The sequence below is a fragment of the Kogia breviceps genome, chromosome 17 (assembly GCF_026419965.1).
Source record: "Kogia breviceps isolate mKogBre1 chromosome 17, mKogBre1 haplotype 1, whole genome shotgun sequence".
NCBI lineage: Eukaryota > Metazoa > Chordata > Mammalia > Artiodactyla > Physeteridae > Kogia > Kogia breviceps.
The window spans coordinates 51,661,776-51,686,068 of record NC_081326.1 but is presented as its reverse complement, the minus strand read 5'-3'; the positions used below and the strand labels follow the sequence as shown (position 1 = coordinate 51,686,068).

The 24,293-nt window shown below is 37.0% G+C and overlaps 1 protein-coding gene across 1 annotated transcript in view; it reads right to left on the bottom strand.

Annotated features, from left to right (window-relative positions):
• Positions 1–24,293, bottom strand: part of PKHD1L1 (PKHD1 like 1) — a 153,143-nt gene that overhangs the window by 35,793 nt on the left and 93,057 nt on the right. Inside the window, exons 50-60 of the mRNA XM_059042747.2 lie at positions 23,216–23,407; positions 20,170–20,321; positions 19,064–19,223; positions 18,334–18,505; positions 13,901–13,989; positions 13,406–13,554; positions 12,018–12,147; positions 9,431–9,549; positions 7,668–7,797; positions 5,685–5,858; positions 1,295–1,398 (exon numbers count right to left, since the gene is read on the bottom strand). Coding sequence (XP_058898730.1) covers positions 1,295–1,398; positions 5,685–5,858; positions 7,668–7,797; positions 9,431–9,549; positions 12,018–12,147; positions 13,406–13,554; positions 13,901–13,989; positions 18,334–18,505; positions 19,064–19,223; positions 20,170–20,321; positions 23,216–23,407 — 1,571 coding nt within the window. The remainder of the gene's footprint in view (positions 1–1,294; positions 1,399–5,684; positions 5,859–7,667; positions 7,798–9,430; positions 9,550–12,017; positions 12,148–13,405; positions 13,555–13,900; positions 13,990–18,333; positions 18,506–19,063; positions 19,224–20,169; positions 20,322–23,215; positions 23,408–24,293) is intronic.

The following is a 24,293-nucleotide window of genomic DNA, read 5'->3' as shown; positions in this document are numbered from 1 at the left end:
AACATTTTAAAAACAAAGTTAAAGGATATTTAAAGAAAACAATTTGAAGTAGGTGATTTTCAGAAAACAAATCTTGATAAACAAAATACTCAATTTACATTCCATGAAAGAAGATGACTTCCCAGCAGACCTTTTAATCCTGGGAAATTTCCATATTTCTTTGGTTTATGATTAAAAAGAGCAAAAAAGAAATGCTTATTTTAAATGTGAATTTAAAATTCTCAAGTGCTTTTCTATGCATTTATATTTCTATCATTACCTATAAAATTCTAAGGAACTAAAAATTATTTTTCAGAACAGTTTATTATATGATGAGCAGGGATTTTTTTTTTTTTTTAACCACGGAAGTTGATACTCAAGGCAGGGGTTACAATTCAAATGTCTGTAGGAAACAGTCAATGAGTAGTTTAGGGGTTTCAATTCCAAATCTACATGATTTAAAATTTTTATTTATTTATCTTTATTGACATGTTGATTTACCACGTTGTTTCAGTTTCAAGTGTAAGCAAAGTGATTCAGTTATACATATATATCTATTCTTTTCCAGATTCTTTTCCATTATAGGTTATTACAAGAATATTGAGTATAGTTCCCTGTGCTATAGAGTAGGTCCTTGTTATTTTATGTATAGTAGTGTGTATATATTAATCCCAGACTCCCAATTTATCTCCCCTCCATAATATATATATTTTAATTTAATTTAATTTATTTACTTTTCATATTTTTATTTTATATTGGAGCATAGTTAACAATGTTGTGTTAGTTTCAGGTGTACAGCAAAGTGATTCAGTTATACATGCATCTATTCTTTTTCAAATTCTATATAAGAAATATGCTCTTTCTCATTTTTTCTTAAATCAGCAGCCCTCTAAGCATATTTATTTTCCCACTTTTGACAGAGGCATGGATATACAGACATGCTTTTCATTTGAGAAATTTAAGCAACACTCGCTTTGTTTAATAGTAACTGTTTGGAAATATTTTTGGTCATTGTAAAGTAAAGTAGAGATGTGAAATACTATTATAGATCTTCAATTCTTTCACCTTTTGTGCTCCATTTTCTGTTTGTTTTTTTTTTTTTACTGACCTTAAATAATGCATAAAATGGTTGGAATAAAATACTGTTGTAGTCTAAAAACATTAATGGGAAATACATCTAAGAAAGTTTTATTATATTAGATTATAGTCTTAGCAATTTTAAGATATGGGTATCTAGTAAAGTTAAATGAAAATCAAATCGAAATCAAAATACTTAATTTGGGGTATATGCAAACATTAAAAATAAAGTACAAACCTGTCCCAGGTTAAGAAATGTTACAGCGTATCTTGGATCCGTGATATCCCTGAAGCCCTCTTGACCGCTGTGATAAAATTCCACATTACTTATTCTTGCATTTCCTAGTGGGGAAAAGAGTTACACGTTTTTTTTTCCTTGAAGCTGAATAAAAATTTTTGAAAAACTACTAAAGTTTTCGTAATTTTCCAAATTACAAATTTGTTTTCAACTTTTTCATGAAAATTGTGTTCATTTTTCTCTGCCCTTTTAATCCAAATAAGGCAACGTTTCTGAATTTGTTTTTTTTACTGCCCCTCACAAGAACCTTTTTAGACATTTCTCTTTCTGAATAGCGTTCCCTCTGCATGACATTTTAATGCCACAGATACACTACATATCTGTCAAGGTACGGAGGCCCTGTGGAGGACCACAAACTGGTTACATTTTCTTTTCCCCCCAAGAGTCAATTTTCATCTGTTGGTAGTGACACAGTCCCTGCTGAGAATGCATGGCATGAGGCACAAGTTATAATTTACCTGACATTTCAATTTTGATGCTCTAAAGAGCTGTTAAGGACATAATCTTTACATAATTTTTTCCAGAATATGCATTGCCAAGTATCTGCTGATCGACTTTGTCATAAGTGCCACTGAAGTGACAAAAGGCAATTTCATAGATTATTAAGAACAGCAATAACAATCCATGAGCCATGACTCTGTGCCAAGCTCTGTACTAAGTGCTTAACGGGCAATGTGTGGTTTAATTCTCACACAACATCTGTGACTTAGGAACTTTTATTATTCCTGTCTTCTATACAAGGAAACTGAGGCACAGAGATTCATGGCTGGTAAAAATACAGTAGAGGGTATTCCTTGTTTCAAAACCTGATATCTAATAAAGTACATTGGAGAAGAGTTATTTTATACTAGAAGGGAAAAGCCTGTCTGGAAATCCATGAGCCAGCGATTAGATGTATGGTGGAGAACATAAGATTAATAAGATAGATACAGAGAAGAAATGATTACTACAGACCCTGGGCCTACGAAAGCCATAGATGCATTTTCTTTACTTACATCACAAAATAATTTATTGGAGCAAGGAAAGGTTGACATGTGAATAGGGTCCATCATGGGACTTTAAGTGAAACAACATGGACTAGTATCCAAGATCAGAGTAATTTCTTCCCTCTAATCATCTAATTCTTTACCTTTAAAAAGAGGACAATATTTATGCCATAATACTATGAGGACTGAATGACATAATATGTGTTAAATGCTTAGCACAGTGTCTGGAATCTTGTATTACTTTACGACCATCATTACTATTCTCCTCATCAGTTAAGCTTCTGTTGGCAAATTATGACCAATAGGTAGAAGTTATAGTGGGATAGCTGCTTGCTCAATATAAAGATTTTCTAAAATGAGAGCTGTTGCAAAATGGAATAGGCAGTACTGTAACCAAGTGAGCTCCTGCTGAAACAATTCAAGTCAAGAATAGAGGATTACTCATGGTACCCAGATTGTGAGATTGAAACACCAGCTTCCAATAAAAAGAACCAGGGTTACTTGGAGGAAGAATTTACTCCCAGTCTCAGCAAGAAAAAAAAAAAATTACAACATGGGCTTGTCATATCAGAAAGTGAAGAAGCTAAAAAAAACCCCCCCAAACAATCAGGGACTTCCCTGGTGGCACAATGGTTAAGAATCCACCTGCCAGTACAGGGGACATGGGTTCAATACCTGGTCTGGGAAGATCCCACATGCCACAGAGCAACTAAGCCCCTGTGCCACAACTACTGAGCCCACGGACCACAACTACTGAAGCCCACGTGCCTAGAGCCCGTGCTCCACAACAAGAGAAGTCACCACAATGAGAAGCCCGTGCACAGCAACGAAGACCTAACATGGCCATAAATAAATAAATAAATTTGTAATGAAAAAAAACAGTCATAAGGAGGACTTAGGCACCAACATGAAAAGGTTCTGAAGGTCAACAGGAGGGCATTTTCAGTATCAATAAGGTTAACGTTCACAATGGATTAGAACATATCAAATATGTTCAAATCCATGGAACTAATAATGATACTAATAACAAAACAAAACAAAACAAAACAAAAACTCCTTGTTACCTTTGGAGGATGCTTGGCAACCAACTCAGTGTTTAGAAAACTAGTTAATAAGAGGAAAGAATCAAACATTTTTTTCTATCTAAACTATCCTTCAGGGTATTCAAACAGTGGTCTGGGGAAGCTTCTCTTTAGAGAAATATTTGAGATAATAAATGAGGAGGGAATAGTAGAATTAAAATATCACCATTTTTAAACCTCAGCGATTCAATAGATCCAGGCAATGATAATTAATAACTGCTAACATCACAAAAGGAAAAATAATCGTACATTATGTGCCTATTAATGGAAAAATAACAACCAACTATGAGGAATTATTGCCTAAAAATTGAGTCCCAGTCTGGTCAATTTGCTAGTTCTAAATTTGCTACTTATGCATAGAAAATACAAGGGAGGCAGGGACTAGTTAAATTCTAGGGATGCATCCCTAAATTCAGACTATTGGAAACACTATAGGACAGATGACCTAACTTCTTTTATAAATAAATTGCAAGGAAAGAGAAATGAATTAGAGATTTAAGATTCATAACCAATTGCAACATGGATCTTATTTAGACCCCAATTTGAACCAAGACAGTGAAAGAGAAAGAAGGAAAGAAAGAAAGGATGGAAAGAAAAGAAAGAAGGGAAGAGGAGGGGGAGGGGAAAGGGCAAAAAGGAAAGAACTGGAGGATTCTGAACAATCATTTGATGTTTAGAAATTATTACTAACATTTTAATATCTGATTCTTAGAGATGTTTTTAAAGAAGTCTTTTAGATTTACACACTGAAATATTTCTAGACAAAGTAATACATGGTTGCTTCATTCATAATAGCCAAGATATAGAAGCAACCTAAACGTCCATTGATGGATGAATGGATAAAGATGTGAGATGCCTCCCTATCTATCTATCTATCTATCTATCTATCTAAAACATTCCACCGTGTGTATACATATATCATAGCATTCAGCCATGAGTGAGAAAGAAGGAAATCCTGTCATTTGGGACAACATGGATGGACTTTGAAGGAATTATGCTAAGTGAGATAAGTCAGAGATAGAAAGATAAATGCTGTATGATCTCATTTATGTATGGAATCTAAAAAAGCTGAACTCATAAAAATAGAGAGTAGAAAGGTGGTTACCAGGACCTGTGGGGTGGGAGAAGTAGGGAGCTGTTTAAGGGTATAAACTTGTAACTAGTAGATAAATAGTCCTGGAGATATAATGTACAGCTTAGGGATACAGTAAAAATACCATATTATAAACTTCAAAGTTGCTAAGAGACTAGCTCTTAATTGTTTTCACCACACACACAAAATAATAATAACTATATGACATGATAGAGATGTTAGCTAACGCTACTGTGGTAATCATATTGTAATATATAAGTGTATCAAATCAACACATTGTAGACCTTAAACTTACACAATGTTATATGTCAATTATATCTTAAAAAACATATGCTTGCTGCTTCAAAATAATCCGTGGGCTTGAAGAAAGTGGGTGAGCTCATAGATCAAACAAGACTGGCCAAAGTTGATACTTGTGGTAATTGGTGATGATAAGCATTATATTATACATTTCTCTATCTTTGAAATATATTTAAAATTTTCCTTCAAACAAAAATAACAGATCAGTGTGCTTGTTATGAAATGATTTCTGTTTGAGGGCAAGGTTGGGCTAGCTGTTACCTAAGGTCATTGTTAATTTGATAATTATTTTGTCTATAAAGATAAAATTAGTAGAATAATGTTAGGAATTTGGTTCTGGAGGGTGGCACCTGACTGCATAAGCCCTCTCAAGCCTTTATTTTTCAATGTGTTAAAAACAAGACATCAGGCCCAAAATGGAGTCACTTTTGCTAAGCTCTCCATCATCAAATAGACTTAATTACAGTTTCAGTTCTCCTGAAATGGAACCTTAAACCAGTCCATCACGAATTGCCTGATCAGCATTGGTTAGGTAATCTGCTTGATAAACCTCTGCCCCCTACATGGGAAGTAACCTTGCAATAACCAGTCCTCTTTTTTGCCTAGTAAAACTACCTTGTTCCTGCTCCCTTCTGCCTATAAAAGTTTTTTATTTTGCACAGCTCTTTGACTCTCTGTATCAGCTAGATTGGATGCTGCCCGATTCATGAATCCTTGAATAAAGCCAGTAAGATCTTTAAAATTTCCTCAGTTGGATTTTGTTTTTTAACACAAATGATCCTATAAAGGAGTGAGGATTATTTAAGAACTAAACACAGAAGAGACCCTGCTATATTTCATTTAGAAAAATAAACTGAATTTGTACTAACCTTTAAATGTCACCATATTTTCAGTGAATGAGCTGACTAGGACGCGTGCACCAAAAGATTCCTTCAGCCAACCTGGATAATCCTCACCGAGTATTTTGATGTTCCTATTCAGTATCCCAACATCAGCTGCTAACGTGTAGCTCTGATCGGTTCCAGGAACAAGGTATCTTTCAGCTGCAGCAGGACAGTTAGATTATTACCAACACTAAGAAATACCTGTCTTTATTAGTTTCTTTGCAGCTCACAGACCACGTAACTTTCTAATATGCCAAAAGTCAACACAAATACATGGATTGATTAGAGTTACACGCTTAAATGTACACAGATGGCAGTCAGAAATTATATCTTTTTACTTATAAAATAAATATAATCAAAAGTATTTCTTCTATTTACAGCAAAAAGGTTATTATAATCAGCACTTACAAAGTTACTGCTTCATAGGTATTCTGCAAACACTTCAAATTATACACAAAAACACTCTTGTGAGACAAGTTGGGAAACTTACTGTAATTTTAACAGATGAGGAAATGAGATAGAGAAGTAAATGAACTTGTCCAGGGCCAAGTAGACAGTCAGCAATACTTAGGTATTACCTCTCCTGATGTCTAAACCTTGGTTTGTTCCTCTTTTCCTGTGACATATTTTGTACCAACTACAATTCTTTACAAATATGTAGTAGCATATCAAACATAGTCTGTACATTTACGTCTTAATAATTTAAAAACAGAACCTAGGGGCTTCCCTGTTGGCACAGTGGTTGGGAGTCCGCCTGCCAATGCAGGGGACACGGGTTTGAGCCCTGCTCCGGGAAGATCTCATGTGCTGCGGAGCAACTAGGCCAGCACACCACGGCGGCTGAGCCTGCTCTCTGGAACCCACGAGCCACAGCTGCGGAGCCCACGTGCCACAACTGCTGGAGCCCGTGCTCCGCAGCAGGAGAGGCCACCGTAGTGAGAGGCCCGCACTCCGCAATGAAGAGTGGCCCATGCTTGCTGCAGCTGGAGAAAGCCAGCGTGCAGCAGCAAAGACCCAACACAGCCAAAAATAAATAAATAAATAAAATAAATTTAAAAAAAAAAACAGAACCTAAATTACATTCTACATTTCTAGAAGTCTTACCCCAAACTTTAAGACAAGCAGGTACATTTCAAACAGAGAGAAGTGTTTGATACTTTAAATGAAAGAATCTATGTGTCGATCTTCAAACCCTATTTTACGATTAAAATGTTCTTCAAAGAAACCTTTTTCTTTTGATTTAAAGAAAAAATATGTGATATAGAATGATAGACACGTGCTTCTATCAAAATACTGCTTTAAAAAGTTCTTTTAAGTTTCTTTTCCCTGCAGGTCTGATATCCACCAGTGCATAATGCCGCCTTAGCTGTAGTTCTCAGGAGCATCAGAAGTATCTGAATGGCTTTTCTTACGTTACACTCCAGTCTGCTTCCACTTCCTGGCATTCAGATGAAGGTAGCATGTGAAATGGGGAAAGGCTAGGGTGCTGGGAAAGCCCTGATCCTACAAGTTGAAAGATCATCTTCAGTTGATTCTGATTAATTCCTTCTTTCCTTGAGAATTAGAGTTTTACCATTTTGCTGGAGCTTGTCTAAGTGCCGTCACCACTGAGGAATGTGTCAATGAAACAAATCAGGACAAAGATGCTCTTGGATCAAGGGTTCTCAAATTTCGGTGTGTGTAAGAATCTCTAGAAGCTTGCCTAAAACAGAAAGTGTCAGCCTTATCCCATAGAATGTAATGGTCACTGCTGAATATTTGCTGAATGAATTAATACACACAGCAGGGACTCTTTGCCGCCAACACACAAACAGTAGTATCCTTTGGGTACCAGTGCCAAGTGAAATGTTCCTCTAAAAATCTGAGATGTTTTATCAAATGATTGTAATTACAGAGGACAGCACTAAACTGTGAATATTTCGAGACATTTTAATAATATATCTATTTGGTTAAAGAACAGCCACTTACCAAAGTGAGTATAGGAAAGGGTATCATTGAGAATGAGAATTTTGCGATCATGCAGGATTTTAACGATACTTCTAATTTCAGTCTGGTGGAAATCATAGCTTGTGGTTGTTATCACAATCTCTTCTCCTTCCTTAGAAAAATTCAAGTGCCAAATTCAAGAACAATTTAAAAAATAGGTTTATATTTCTTAATAACTATTAAATAATTCTAATTTTAACTTACACTGGTTATAACCATGGTATTATCAGAGAGAACAAATCATACATTTAGGTCTCTAAAATAAATATGCTTTTGTTTGATAGCAGGAATTCTATATTTTGAATTATCTCAACATTTCCTTAAGTTGAATTCAGTCACTTAATAAAATCACAGATGATATACATTTTAAAAATTAGATATATCAAAGCAAATGTATTCATATTTTTATTAAAAATTGGTCAGGATAATATTCTTAAGACTTAAAAAATTTCCCCCAGATATTTTCTTTTTTTACACAGTTAACTATCACTGGATATTCCTGAAAGGTAAGAAAGGCAGAGATAAGTGACAGAGCATGGTCAAGTCTTAGAATCTCTGTATATCATATATGACAAGCTCCTCTTTGTCAACCAAGTCTCTGCTCAAAAGTACTTGCAGGGGAGGAAAAAGAACTTTTTCCTCTACCCTTCCAAGTTCTCAGCTGGGACCCCTGTAACAAAAGTCATTAACAAGAGAAAAGCATATAGATTTATTCAATATAAGTTTTACATGACACGGGAAATGAAGACCTGAAGAAATGGTTAAACCTGAGCTTTTTTATGGAAGAGTGGAGAGTAGAGGAAAATTGTGGGTATGAGCTAAGTGTAGGAGACGGGGAGAAACAGCAAGGGTTGGCCATTCAGATTCTTCTCTGTGTCACTTTGTCTTCAGAGCTGAGGATGTCTCTTTCCTCTGGGAATAAGGAGGGCAATTCTCACATGAAGGTTTTGTGACCTGCTTCGGGGGAAAGCCAGAAAGTTCTTCCTGCACGTGCAGAAATTTCTTCCCTTAAAGTATTCATATTTTGGGGTAGCATGTCCTGAACCCTGTCACACCCTTGAGAGAGGCCTTCTCTGGCCACTCTATTTAATGCCACTCTACCATGGCAGTCTCTAGCATACCTGTTTTATTTCCTTCATCACAAAGATTATAATCTGAAATGACACACATTTATCTGCTCATTTAGTGTCTGCCTCTCCCACTTCAATGCAATTTCCTCTATAGTTTGACCAATTTCTTCACAAATGAATCCTCTATGCCTAGAAAATGTCTGACATTAGGCTAAATATTAATTATATAAATAATATGCAGAAAATATTAACTGGATAAATACTAATAAATGATAATTGGATAAATAATAGGGGTATTTAAATCATTTAATCACCTTTTAAAAAGTAATCACACCTCAACTATCACAAATACGAATATATTGTAATTAGCTTGTAATAACTCGCAATAAATCCTCCTGCTACTTACTGATTTTACACTACATTAAGAGAGCCAACCCCATATGTTTTAATGATTTGTATTCATTTACTCAGACTAAGCCTCACTTTGTTCTGTGACCTTATAGCTTATTCTCAGCAGAAAGGAACTGGCTGAAATTTGAGAGCAAGCTAATTGCAAGACATACATTTCTCTTCTGGTTCATCATGTGACAAAATAAATGTCCACTGGAATAAAGAAGAAACCTTAAGTTGACCCATGGCGTGTTTTCACTTTCCGCCACATAGGAGTTCCTCTACCTGCCAATCCACAGCATCCATCAGAGAGAGGACTTTGGAACCCGCCTCTGCTGTTTCTGAGAGCTTAGTTTTATATATCGAACGTGGAATTCCATGAAGATCCAGCTCACCAAACACCCCTGCAGGAGAAAAACACACTCCTATTTATTCACTGCATAGAACTGAGTTATGTGCTAATATAAAATGAAACGGTTAGTAGATATGTTTTAATAAGCGACTGAATATTTTAGAATGAATGGAAAGAATTGGGGTTATCTGCTAAGAGCTATATAAGAAGGCTTTGGCCCTTTGCCCTACTTCTAGGAATCTCGGCCCTATAAATTGAATTAGTAGACAAGGATACATCAGTGAGGATGCCTAATACAACAATATTTGGAAATATTAGAAAAACTAGAATTAATCCAAATGTATATCATTATAAGAATGAAGCAGTAGGGCTTCCCTGGTGGCGCAGTGGTTGAGAGTCCGCCTGCCGATGCAGGAGACACGGGTTCGTGCCCCGGTCCGGGAAGATCCCACATGCCGCGGAGCAACTAAGCCCGTGAGCCATGGCCGCTAGGCCTGCGCGTCCGGAGCCTGTGCTCCGCAACGGGAGAGGCCACAACAGTGAGAGGCCCGCGTACCGCAAAAAAAAAAAAAAAAAAAAAAAAAAAAAGAATGAAGGAGTAAATTAGAATATATTACTAATACTGTAGTGTAATATGCTTTAAAAATGAAGAGTGTTACATGTTAAGTATCGATCTGGAAAGATATTCATAATATGTTAACAAGAAAATTGCACAGTAATATATTTAGGTTGACCATGTTTTTGTATAAGGCACCACAACTCATTTTATGTAATATGAATACAGGCATAGATAAAAAGCACGAAAAACACATGTAAAAATTGCTAATGTTAGTTTCTTCAAGGGGATAGTAGAAGATGTATGTTTTCTCTTGATATTGTTCTGTGTTGCTAGAAATGTTATTTGTTGAAATAAAAAAATAAACACATAAAAGCAAAAAAAACTTTTTTAAGACTGAATTTGTTTGCCTCAGGAAATTTTTCTTTAAGATTTGAATTTGTCTGTCTCGCAAGAGCTAATTCAATTTTAAGCCAGTTTTTAATCCCCTTTTTTATTGTCACTGTTTTAGAAATTGTACATCGGAGCAACTGAAGCACATTTATGTGTCTTTTAAGTAAATATGCAGTGGTATTAATAAAAGCAGTTATTTATTAGGACCAAATTAAACCCTCTCAGGTCCTTTGCTTTCTAGGCTCGAATAGGAATCTGTACAGCCACACAAATGCAACCAGAAAATTAAAACTTAGCAACAGTTGTGACTGGATAACTGATAGCGAGGCAGGAGACATCAGGGCCCCCAGGACAAATGGTTTGAGTTCATTCCTTGTGGACAGATACTCCGAGGTGGGAATAACAGGACAATTGAGAGAGGAGGCTGGGCCCTGCCCAGATAGAAGATAAGAGACCACATATTCTTCATTCTTGAAGTCAGGAGACCTCCCCGACTACACATGAGCAGAAAGGCTCCTTGGAGGTCAAAAGGGGAGTGATTCTAAGTGATGGCAACTAATACTCACTACCCATAGGTCTCTTCGGTAGAATCCATCTTGGCTAAGAGATGCACGTGCACACATGGGAAAATCCTAAGATACACTAAATACGGACTCTGAACCAGGCAAATCAAAATGATTGGTCAAAGGAAACAGGGATGAAATGCCCCATAAAAGTGATTCAAACTGCCACGAGGGCATGACTCTCTCTCTGAGTCCACCTGTGTGTCTATCCAAAAGTACTGTACTCTTTTTTCTCTTAATAAACACTTTACTTGTTTCACTACTTTCTGTCTTTGTGGGAACTCTTTTTCTGTGTAGTGGCTAGGATTTGGTGCTCTTACCACTGCGACCCGACCTCAATCACTGGCGGGGAACCAAAACCCTGCTTCAACACCCAAGATCAATAGCAGAGCCAACTGATCCAGATTTTTAATACTGTGTAGGAATAATGCATAAGAAAGTTACCTTTTAGGGGAAAAGTACTAAAATATGAAAAATATTATTGCTTATATAAAAGAAAGATTATGAAGAAAACCAGATTAGAGAAACAATATACATATGGAGTGATTCATTAATGTTAGTGTTGAAATAAATTACATTTTGGAAATATGCACATCTGTATCTATTTTAATGTGACATGATTTAATTTTTTAAAATCTCAGCAACTTTGGGCTTCCCTGGTGGTGCAGTGGTTGGGAGTCCGCCTGCCGATGCAGGGGATACGGGTTCGTGCCCCGATCTGGGAAGATCCCACGTGCCGCGGAGCGGCTGGGCCCGTGAGCCATGGCCGCTGAACCTGCGCGACCGGAGCCTGTGCTCCACAATGGGAGAGGCCACAACAGTGAGAGGCCCGCGTACCGCAAAAAAAAAAATCTCAGCAACTTTTATAACCTGTTACTACAAATCAATGTCTGTAAAAACTTCTGAAACCATAACATCATGAACTCATAACAAGTCTTTTTAGTGCTACATGTTCTAAAGTAGATTTGCAAAACTAATATGACTCTTTTGGTATCTGGAAACACATACCTAGGACCTTTGATCCTTGATTTGGTCCTTCTGGAAGAGCCCACTCTGGAGTAGAATGATTCCCTCTAAGAACAATCTGTAATTCTCCTTTAAAAGGGTTATCTTCCCAGCCTCCAATTAATCTACCTCCCTGCAGTGAAGCAGAAAATTGTTAATACTTCAAAACTGAGTAGGAAAAATTTCCCCATAAAAAAGGAATTAGGAAGACTGGCAGCCTCCTCTAGAAAAATGAATGAATTTTTGTTTTACAAAGAACAGTACTGTAACTAGAAGTGACCTTAATTTAACCCATCCACTTTGGGATGGGCAGTTTAAATGATTTTTCCAAGGTCAACTTCAACATCTACTTACTGTCAGAACTGGACCTGAAACTGAGACCTCCCAAAACCTAAACTAGTGCTGTTTGAACAGATCTCACTGTACTTTAAAATAATACGGCATATATAAAATATACTCTTCTATTTATATCTAAGCTATGTTATTCATGAGCCATCACTGTTAATAAAAATTGCTATTACTAAATGCTTGCTGATTCTATGCTAGGCATAACATGCAAGGCCTTACATATTTTATATCATTTAACCTTTACACTAAACCCATGAATTGGAATTACTATTCTCATTTCATAGGTGAGAAAACTGATGCTGAAAGAAGTCAAATAATGTAACCTGTTACCAAACTATTAAACAGTGAGGTAAGGATTCAATTGTAGCATTAATTTACCTCTAAGCTCTGTATCTAACCAAAATACGGCACACCTTTAAAGCATTAAAGGCCTAGTTTTATGAAAGAAAGGCTCCCACTTATTTTTTAGTGGTGCTTAATAGCTTTTTGGTTAAGCTATTCTTTTAAATGAACAATAAAAGACTCACAGAACAATTAAATTGATTGAACTATTACATGTTCAAGAACATCTGAGGTTTATGAGAGAATGAGGTGATTATTCCAAACAACTGAAATATTTTTATTAGTCTGCTCCTGGTTTTCATAATCCCATCTACATCCATTCATTTTAAGAAATACTGTTTGCTTTCTTAAAAAAAAAAAGGCTTGAAATCTTTTTCCTCAGAACTCCAGTGGATTCTCTGTTAGTTGCAGCAAGCTGTGAGTTTAGCTTTACCTAATAATAATACAAATATTCTAAAGGATTGAAAATGAGCAAACCTCACACTAAAAAGTAGCATGATAAATACTGCTTTAGGAATGTGTCATTAATATTTAAAGGAGAGCAGAAATATATTGAACTTAGGCTTTCATTTCATGGGGTAGAGCCAGTTGTGTTTTAATCACATCAGGCGCATATGCTTTCTTATAAATTTGCTTAGGAAATCTCCAACATTTTAGCATTTGGCTAATAAGGGTATAAATTATAAGACTGTCACTCTTACCTGCAGTGATATGTAGGTAGCGTTCAAAACAGCTTTTCTATAAGAAGACTCTGCAGCTCCTACAGTATATTTATCTTCCAATTCTAGAACCCCCCAAATAACGAGTCTTTCCATTGGTGGAATATCTGTGTCTGCCACAATCCATGTTCCTATAAAACAAGACTTTAATATAAGGAATATAACATAATGCATAGACTATAGCCTATAGATAAAACACTGACAGCCCTATCAGTGAGTCCTAATTTTGAAGTTCGTGAGCCTTTTTCCACACAATGACTAATTCTTGTCTCTCTCAGAAAATCCATTATTCTTAATATTCAGGTTTAAATCCGCATAAAACCCAGAAGCGACGTCTGACATCCAGGACACAACAACTGAATCCATCTGTTCACATTTTCTCTTTCTCCAGGGTGTGCTGCATAAAGGTATCTACCCTAACTGCTAACTACTGTGGTATAAACACAGCATTTTACTTATTTACATTTATGCATTTACCTTCAGGAATAACAACATTTGCTCCTGGGTGAGGTATGGTATAATTATTTTCTCGAGATGACTGCCAAAAAGAATCATTTGACCATAAGCTGAAAAGAGAAAAGAAGTGTTTCCATTAAGTTTTATCTCTGTATGTTTAATGAGCATCTCCTTAGAGTGTAGCACTATACTAGATGTTTTAGGGATGACAAAGTAAATTGGATAGTTTGTAATTTCAGTAAATAGACAAGCTAACGTATGCTATTAGTAAGGTACTCAACACACACAATTACATATATAGTTTTTTCTCCATTGAAGAAAACTTCCTTTCCACCCACAATCCGAATCACATTTTCTTCTACTAAATCCTTATTGTGATACCCTAATTTTGTCTAAAATGTAAATAACTTAACTTCCTTATAAGATTTCACATGGTGGAAAAGTGAAAAGAAATGCATCCTTTGTCCATTTAAAGACCCTTACATATGGTGCTATTTCATAGGGAAAGGGACAGGAGGGTATATAGTTGGCTAGATTCTATGAAGGGAAGGCTAGAAGATGGTCTGTGAATAGGCAAGGATGGGTCAACGGGAGTAAGCCGCTGGGCTGGGGGCAGGACGGCAGGTCTATGACCAGAGTGAAGGTTACGTTACATTGAAATAAATATGGAAAGCACAGTTGGAAGAGAGACGGTCTCCACTTTCCATCACTATGCCTGCTTGAAACTATCTCAGTGCAAATTGTTACAAAGAATGTTATTATAAAGTTGATTGCATTTTCCCATTTAAAAATGTTCACAGGGATTGCTCTCCTGACCTAGTAAAAAGGTTTAAAAATTCTGTGATACTAATGCAGGAATTTTACAAATAACCAATACAGTTTGTTTCATTAAACGTATGTTTTTATCACACATTTGAATTACTAAGCTGTATTACTAAAAAAATCTGTTGATCAAAAATCCTGTCATAAAAATTTTGTCTTCATGGATTTAAAAGCGAGGTTAGCAATTAAACGATCATTTAGGATTATTTAGATTCACAGTAATACATTTTTCATGACGCAATCTCAATGAAGGTTTGTTTAAAGGTTGTATCTATCTAACTAAATAAATTGATCAGGATTGTGCAGATTCAATAGTTGAGTTCATCTAGCTTTTCTCAAGCCTTTCATTCTTATCCCCAGCAGCACTATACTACATGTTATACATTCTTCTTCTAATTGTCCACTGTTACGATCAAAAAAACCCAGTACTTCTTAAACTAAGCATTTGTGAGTTGTGTAGCTAGACCTGTATATTCTAGTCCTGAGGTACCAGTTTTGGGTTAAGATTCTGTTTGTTTTCACTGATAGCTATTTGCAAAATATCAATTAATAATTCCAATTATAGCTATTTCCAGTGAGCAGAACTCATATTGTGAGAGGAAAAACACCTATCCTATGACATATACATGTAGTGTATCAACACATACCTCTATCACATCCTGGTCTATACCAATCTAAATCTATTAATGAGTCATAATAAATATTAAGTAAATATTGAATAATTTTATCTACCTTAGACTATCTAGGGCTTTTTGGCCAATAACCTTTATGGCCCATATTTCTTCTGAAGTTCTCTAGACTCTTTTTTTTTTTTTTTTTTTTTTTGTGGTACGCGGGCCTCTCACTGTCGTGGCCTGTCCCGTTGCGGAGCACAGGTTCCGGACGCGCAGCCTCAGCGGCCATGGCTCACGGGCCCAGCCGCTCCGCGGCATGTGGGATCTTCCCGGACCGGGGCACGAACCCGTGACCCCTGCATCAGCAGGCGGACTCTCAACCACTGCACCACCAGGGAAGCCCTAGACTCTTTTTATGAGCCTCCCTGCTTTCTCTACTGTCCCTCTGTTACACAGAGTAGTAAAAGTGGCCTTTTCAAAATGTAATGTCACTTATCAGCTGAAACATTTAAAGGCTTCTCATATTTCTTAACACTAACTGCCTGCATGACCTGAATGGTCTGATTTCCACCTATTTCCAACGCTATGTCCAGGCTACTCTCCCCTGCTCACAAGGGTCCAGCCATGCAGATTTCCTCTCTGTTCTTGGATATGCTACACTCTTTCCCACATCAGGGTCTCTGCCCAAGTTGTCCCCTTGGCCTAGAACCCAACCTTCACACAGCCAGCTCTTCCTCATCCTTTGGTTCTCAGCTAAAATATCCCCTCCTTTGAGGGGCTGTTCCTAACCATCCACCCAAAGGAGGCCCCTGCCATGTTGTTTTCTGTCCCAGCCCCTTATCCATTCCCTTTACAACCTTCATCACAACTCAAACTCATTTGCTTTATTTTCTGTTTACTTTTTTGTTTGTTTGCTTGTGTTGGCATCTGTCTCTTCGGACAGAATGTGAGTGTTATAGGGGCAGGGACCACATCTATGTTGTTCACAACTGAATCTCCGAGCTCAGCACAGTGCCTGGCACATAGCAGGTGCTATTTTTTAATGGTTGAATGAATATATAAACAAATTCAATTATTACTCTTTTGTGCAATGTTATCACAGGATCTGTATATTCTGAAATTGTAATTCACCTTAATAAATAATATTGATTTGTACTTGATGCACAGTAGTGGGCTCTTACATGCCCACTAATTGTTAACTTTTATCATCACCATCATTATTTTTATGGTTATTATTTGCCCATAAGGGACACAAATATACATCAAATCAGGATCATGTCTTTAAGGGTCTTAAAGACTAGTACTGTTGTGACTAGTACCATCATGTATGGTAATTACTATAATATAAAGTAGAAAGTTATCTTTCATATGAGAAATAAAGGTAAAGGACTTTATAAGTTTCAAAGACAGAAAAATTATTTTTAACTACAAGACTTAATATATATTTAGGAAATTGAATATTTGAAATAAAATTAAATAAATTGTATGATGAGACTTGACCAAGACTGTTATTCTATTTAAAATATGATACAAATGAACTTATTTATAAAACAGAAGCAGGGCTTCCCTGGTGGTGCAGTGGTTGAGAATCCGCCTGCCAATGCAGGAGACACGGGTTCAAGCCCTGGTCTGGGAGGATCCCACATGCCATGGAGCGGCTGGGCCCGTGTGCCACAGCTGCTGAGCCTGTGCTCTAGAGCCCATGAGCCACAGCTACTGAGACCGTGTGCCACAGCTACTGAGCCCGTGTGCCACAACTGCTGAGACCCATGCACCTAAAGCCTGTGCTCTGCAACAAGAGAAGCCACAGCAATGAGAAGCCCGGACACCGCAGCGAAGAGTGGCCCCCCCCGCTTGCTGCAACTAGGGAAAGCCTGTGTGCAGCAATGAAGACACAACGCAGCCAAAAATTTTTAAAAATAAAAAGAAAACAAAAAAACAGAAGCCGACTCACAGGCATAGAAAACAAACTTATGGTTACCAAAGGGGAAAGGGGGTGGGGAGGGATAAATGAAGAGTTTGGGATTGTCACATACAAGCTACCATATATAAAATAGAAAAACAAGTATGCACAGGGAACTACAGTCAATATCTTATAATAATCTATAATGGAAAAGAATCTGAAAAATGTATATATATATACATATATATATATATATATATATATAAATAACTGAATCACTTTGCTGTACACCAGAAACTAACACAACACTGTAAATCATCTATCCTTCAATAAAAAATAGGGACTTCCCTGGTGGCACAGTGGTTAAGAATCCGCCTGCCAATGCAGTGGACCCAGGTTCAATCCCTGGTCTGGGAAGATCCCACACGCCGTGAAGCAACTAAGCCCGTGTGCCACAACTACTGAGCCTGCACTCATGAGCCCATGAGCCACGACTACTGAGCCTACGCACCTAGAACCCGTGCTCCACAACAAGAGAAGCCACTGCAATGAGAAGCCCTCACACCACAAAGAAGAGTAGTCCCCGCTCACCGCAACTAGAGAAAGCCTGCCATGCAGCAACGAACGCCCAAAACAGTCAAAAATAAATAACATAAATAAATAAATTTATTTTTAAAAATAAATAAAAATAAAAACACTCACATACACAGACACAAAAAGACAGTTATTCTAGAGAAAGAGATGCCACCTGCTAAGAAAGCATTGGATCAATGAGGACACAGTTTCTGGTGCCGTTGGAAGTTTGTGATCTCAGGTAATTCACTTTAGGTCTTCAGGCTTCAGCTCTCTCACCTATATAAGGGCGTTATTCTAAAAATCCAGATCTAACATTCTGCAAGTATGAGATTCCCAGTAACTCTCACACATAATTTTTGTGAGATTTTTTTCCATTTTGTCATCAGGGTGGTTGTAAGGCTCAAGTGAAGCAATGAGTGTGGAAGGCTTTACAACCTACTGTGCAGGAGGAGGGCACCAGTGTCTCAGCCAGGATGACATATGAAAAGGATGCTGTCAAGAACTATTGAAGTATATTAACAAACAAAAGGCCTGTATACTTATATGTGGCTGGTCGCTTCCTGGGAATTGGTTTTCTTGATGGAGGATGTACAGGAAAGCAATCCTGGAGAACACAGCAGTAAGCTTGGAAATTAATAACAACATCCTTCACATCAGGATCCAGGGTCCCAGAAATGGACTGGCTCTGATGAAGGTCATTTTTTCCTGACACTGCAAGTGAAGTAAAAGCAGTTTAAACTAACATGATGATCAAAGTACTTGAATGGAAACAAAATATGGCAATTTGAAAATATTCTTTAGATAGTAACTTGGTATAATTCAAATGTATGGAATAAGTATGAAAAAATTCTGACAAAATGCACATGTCTGATTAAGAAGCAGAACCAAAATACCTTGACAAAAACAAATATTTTAGAACTCGATTGAACTGTACTCTTAAATATTTTTATTTTCCCAAAATAATTAAATAATAAAAATGGAAACAAAATATATGACAGTTCATTGTACTCATTTCCTCTAATTTTGTGAAATAAATGTTGGGGCCAATTTTGAGTGTTGGTGCTACCTCCAAACATAAAATGTAAGTTCCTAATTCAACTCAAGCCTCTTCCAGGGTAAATTTAGTCTCCATTCTTTAATTCAACAAACATTTATTGAATCCTGCTATATACAAGGCACTATATAACGCATTTGCCCATTAAGCAATTTTTCTCCTCCTTTAGATGAAGCAATAGATAAAACAATCACTTTTGCCTATTGAATACATACCCAGGTAATATAGAGTACTAGTGTTTGTTTCAAGGTGCCAGTCTCCATTCTTGCTAGTATTCCAATTCAATGGATTTGAAGAGCCATTCCTCACATCAATGATATTAAACATATCAGGATTTTGAGTGAAGTTATGAGATATGATTACATAGTCTTCTTCCTATAAAAGTTTGCAAAAAAGTGACTTGTTTTATATGCTAATACCCTGCATAACATACACTAATTTTGATGACATTAACTAATTAACCCCATATTAAAACTTAACTTTTGGTTTTAGTTTGGTTTTCATCTTGCATTTATATTTTATTAACGTTTTACCTGTCTATGGTAATAACGTTAACTCTATCACTAAGGCAATGAAAGTCTTTCTTTCTTTCTCTCTCTCTCAATATAAATATATATATGTATATATATATACACACACATACATATATATGTATACATTCAGAGAATATTTAATTTCTATAATGTTTCAAAACATTTAAAACAGTGCTAGGTATTGTTTTTTTTGCTGCCCATATGTAGTACAAGTAGAAGAATGTGAACAGGGATGAAAGCACCCAATTCAGGATACTGGTGACCATTAGCAATGAAGAGTGGGGACTGATTTCAGAGTAAGCCTTACAGAGGACTTCCACTTCACCTAAAAATGTTTATTTCTTTAAAAAAATCTGAAGTACATAGTCACAGAATGTTAGATTCAGATAGAGCTAGGTGGTGGGAATATAGGACTCGGCCTATTATTTTCTGTATTTGCTATATTTCATAATACAAATAATAAAGCCCTTAACTGGTACCCAAAACATCATAAGCACTGAATAAATGTTAGCAATTATCATGGTAATAATAACAGGGCACAAGCTTAGTACTACAGGAATCTGGCAGAAAGATGGCTTACTTCTGATTCTTAAAGGAGGGGTTTTTTTTTTTGGCTTGCTTCTGAGATTTAGGATGGGTCATGAAAAGTGTGCAGACTTTACCAGGTCAGTATGTGAGGCAAGGGCATTCTGGGCCTCACAGTTGGTGTAAGGATGAGTGTGTGGGCTGTTTTTGAGTAATATGCAGTCAAAATTATTAGGAGATGGATTATGCAACTCTTTGTTTACCTTAAATCCATAGAACGTTGACGTATACGAAATGTTGGTTACGTGATCTACACTTTTAAAATACCAGTTAATGTGCTTTGCATTTGGAATCAGAGCCATCCATCCAGACATATGAGTCAGTCGTTTCTTCTGATAGGGAACAATGCTTGTGCCTACAGAACATAAAACAAATCACAGTAATCTCTACATCTAGAAAATTCCTTCTCTTATGAACAATTGCAAAGGCAAATATTACTCTAGTCTGCGGAAGTCTCTAAAGAGGTCAGTATAGTATTTCATTACTTATGTTCTAAATGTCTTTGTTTACCTGAAGGCCCCACTGTTCAATATCACACTTAACTGAAACATAAAATGCTTTCTCACTTGGAATTCTGAATTGAGATGGAGCCTTTATTCCTTAGGGAAAAATAAAATTGAACTATGATGACAATAATGACCACTAAGACAAAAGTGCTTAAATATATCAATACAATTTTTAAAATACAGTGATCTAAAATATAATTCCATTTCTATTCTTTTAAGAACTTAATTCTTCAGAATCCTTGATCTGCAAAGTATGCAAATATAAGTCCTGAACTTTATTAGATTCTCCTATATGGGTTGTGTTAATCAAAATCAGCCTAGCAAGTATGAATGGAAAGCTTTGATTCAGAGCCCTTAAGGAACTAGACTAAGTAGATCTACCTCTAACACTGGCCATGATACCCTAAATTTTGTGAATGATGAACTTGGAACCTGAACAACCTGTTATGGGAAAAAAATTTAATTTGATAGAATGCCTGACAACTTCAGTTGAAGATCTGAAAAGATCTCTCAAATATAAAGAAAAACATCCGTGATTAATGAATTAATTCTATTTTTTCCTCTCCCTTCTCTCTTTCTTTTCATCTCTGATTGAATTTTATGTTAAATTTGCAACCTCTTCCCTTACAAAGTTAGATGGAAGAAGCTAGGAGCAAGATTACAAAATAAACTGTCATTCTTTTCCTTCGGGGCTAAGGCAAAACAAATTCCAATATCAAGGAGGAACAAATTCTTTGGCTTATGAATTAGCATTAAGTTTTGAACAGCCCATGAGCAGAGGCACTGAAAACTCACAGTTTAAGAAGACCTGCAGAGTATGAGAAAGACCATGATAATTTGTGTTATTCAGCAAATATCCACTCCTCTCCCCTCCTTGAGGGCAGAATAGACTTCCCTGCTCTGTGGATACTGGGTGACTTCTTTGGTCCACCGGCTATTAGCAGAACTGACACCGCAAAGACTTAAAAGTGCTTGCAGGGTGAAACACGCCCTCTTGAGCCTCTGTCACTGCAATGCAAAGAGGCTCCCTCAGGAGAATAGTGGGCAGCATACTAAGGTGACCTTTGGCATATGCAGACAGAAAAATTATATAGCTCTTGGGGGACAGAAATCTAATTCAAGTTACCCAAGTGGAAATTTGCTACCTCTTACCTATTTCCTAGATCCAAGCCAATTCACAGACTGGAAGCAGCTCCACTGAGTGGGAGAAATCTGTGGCCATTTATCAGGTTACTGCATACTAAGGAGAGGAAACTATCCAGACCTTCCAAGAGTTGTTAGCTTCTGGCTCTGAACTGATACTAACCCTCAGACACCCTAATGCCACCATGGTCTACCAGCTGGAGTGGCAGCTTATGAAGGCCAGGCCCTAGAATGAGTCTTTGCTCAGTCTCATGCCTGGTCCACTGAGGCCACTGGCTCATCTTACGGTTATTCCTCCAGTTCCAAAATGTATAGTGGGAATAGGCATAGAAATTTGTTTGGAAGAAGGGCAGAAGTTGAAATTCTCACAAGAAATATCCTTCCAAGAGGATCTGATAACATGGAGTGGAATACCAAAACCCCAGCATGTCCTGATGGATTTGACCCAGCTATAATTTTAGCAGTTATAGTATGGCTGGTATAATTATGCTACACGTTTTCAAAATTCACTTGGCCTATATTGAGATACATGATTTTAGTTGCAAATTGCAAGTTTCTACCTTGTAAATATGATTAAATGTGGAAATTTGGGAATGCTGTCATCAAGAAGCTACATCATTTAGATTTATGCAGAAAATGTAGAAGACTGTATCTGAGAATCATCTGATAGCAAATGTTTGATTCATCAATGCCTTTCCTATTTTCCAAAATCTGCAGTCTATCAGAACAGTGATATGAGAGTGGATTAATTGTAGATAGATATTTTAACTAATAATTCATAGACAGATTATGGATGTGTGGATGAATGGATGGATGGAATGATATAAAGATCTGAGCCAATCAGGGCAGGTCAGGTCAGATGTGATGAGAATAGATATACCTAGTAACTGGAAGAATTCCTAATGGAGGGAGGGAAAAATCACGCAGGAAGGACTGAGTGAACACTCTAGGAACCATGCTCCCCTACCCTGTTACCAAGATAAAAGAAAAGCAATTCTAAATACTTGAGGGGGGAAAATGCAGATATTAACGCCACACTGAAAAATCTGAGACATGTGAGAATCAGGGTTACTACCATATCCCCATTTAACTTGCTTGTCTGGCTGGTGCATATGCCAGATGCATCATGAATAATGACAGTAAATTAATGCAATCTAGTCAGGCAATGATGTCAAGCGCATCTGGTGTTCCAGGGACATTAGCTTTACTGAAACAAATCAGTAAATCAACAGTCTCTGTGCAGCTATTGACCTAGCAGATGCTCCCCCCATCCTATTTCAATCAGCAAAGATAATCAAAATAATTTGCTTCCAGTGGCAGAAAAAATGGTATATTTTTACTGCCTTGATCCTAAAGCTATGTCAACTTTCCTGCTGTCTGTCATAATATTGGCTGGAGTTTCCTTAATCAGCAGAATGTCATGCTGGTCCATGTGTTTATTCAATACTCACAAGCCCATTTTGGTGTGTGATATTTGTTTCCTGCCTGATTTCTGACTGATATAAATATTATGCTTTTCCCAGTGTTCTCAAGAAGATGATGATGAAAATTGAGGAAAACATATTTAAGTGAGTGGTTTAAGTGATTGTGTTCTACTTACCGAAGGAGTCTGAGAGAACCACATCCTTTTCAAGCAGAGACACTGGAGAAGGCTTGTTGAATGCCAGACGGTGGAAGCTGACCGAGGCATCACAGACAGACCCAGGGAATCCTGTGCTCCACTCGGCTTCTTGACTGCAGTGAGAAGGGTCCAGCAATGAGCTGTGTGGAATGACAGTGTGTCCTTTGTGACCTAGGAAATGAACACAAACAGCCGACTTCCTATTGCATGTTAGAAAACTAAAAAGCTAAACTGTCTAAAACATACATTTACTATAACGCGTAGTGTCACGAATACAACGTAGAAGTCTAGGTTCCTGGGGGGTTTTTCCGGCATGGGGTAAGGGGACCTGTACAAAGGCTTTGCAGTGGACTCTTCTGTCAGGGAGCTTATCATGGATGCAGCTGAAACATGGGATCTGAAGCACCCATGAGAGCCAAAGTAGGGGATGGGATGTGGGATAAGTAACTTGGTCAAGGACACACGGAAGGGTGCAAATCCAGGCAGTTTGACCACAGAGCTTGTGCTCTCAACCAATGGACTGTCAACGAACTTAAGAATCTAAGCTGAATTAAGTAAATGAATAAAGGTCACAAAAAGCTCTGAATGTTAGAACCATCTAAATGTTCTACCTCTTAAAACCACAATTTGAACAGGAGACAAGTCAACAACTGTAGTTGAGAATTCAGTCTGTTTGAATATCGAGATGAACCTTCCATCTTTCAAAGGCTTTCAAAAATAAATATCTGTCAATATCTGTAGCTCTACTTGTCAATTGTCTCTCTCTTATAAAGTATTATGCAGAATCATACACACACACACACACACACACACACACACACAGAGACACACTTCCTATCTGATTTTGCCAAGTCATTATCATTAAAATTTTATAAAAATGCTAAATTCTACACACCATGATTATTTACAAAAGGATTTGACTTACTCCGAGCTTAAAATGGTAGAAAAGATTTAACCTACAAAGAATGTTGAATTTTGTACTAGAGTTCACATATTCTTTGAATCAATTCCAAATTCAGAATTTAGATTGGAAAGAAAAAGGCTAACAGCAGGCCTG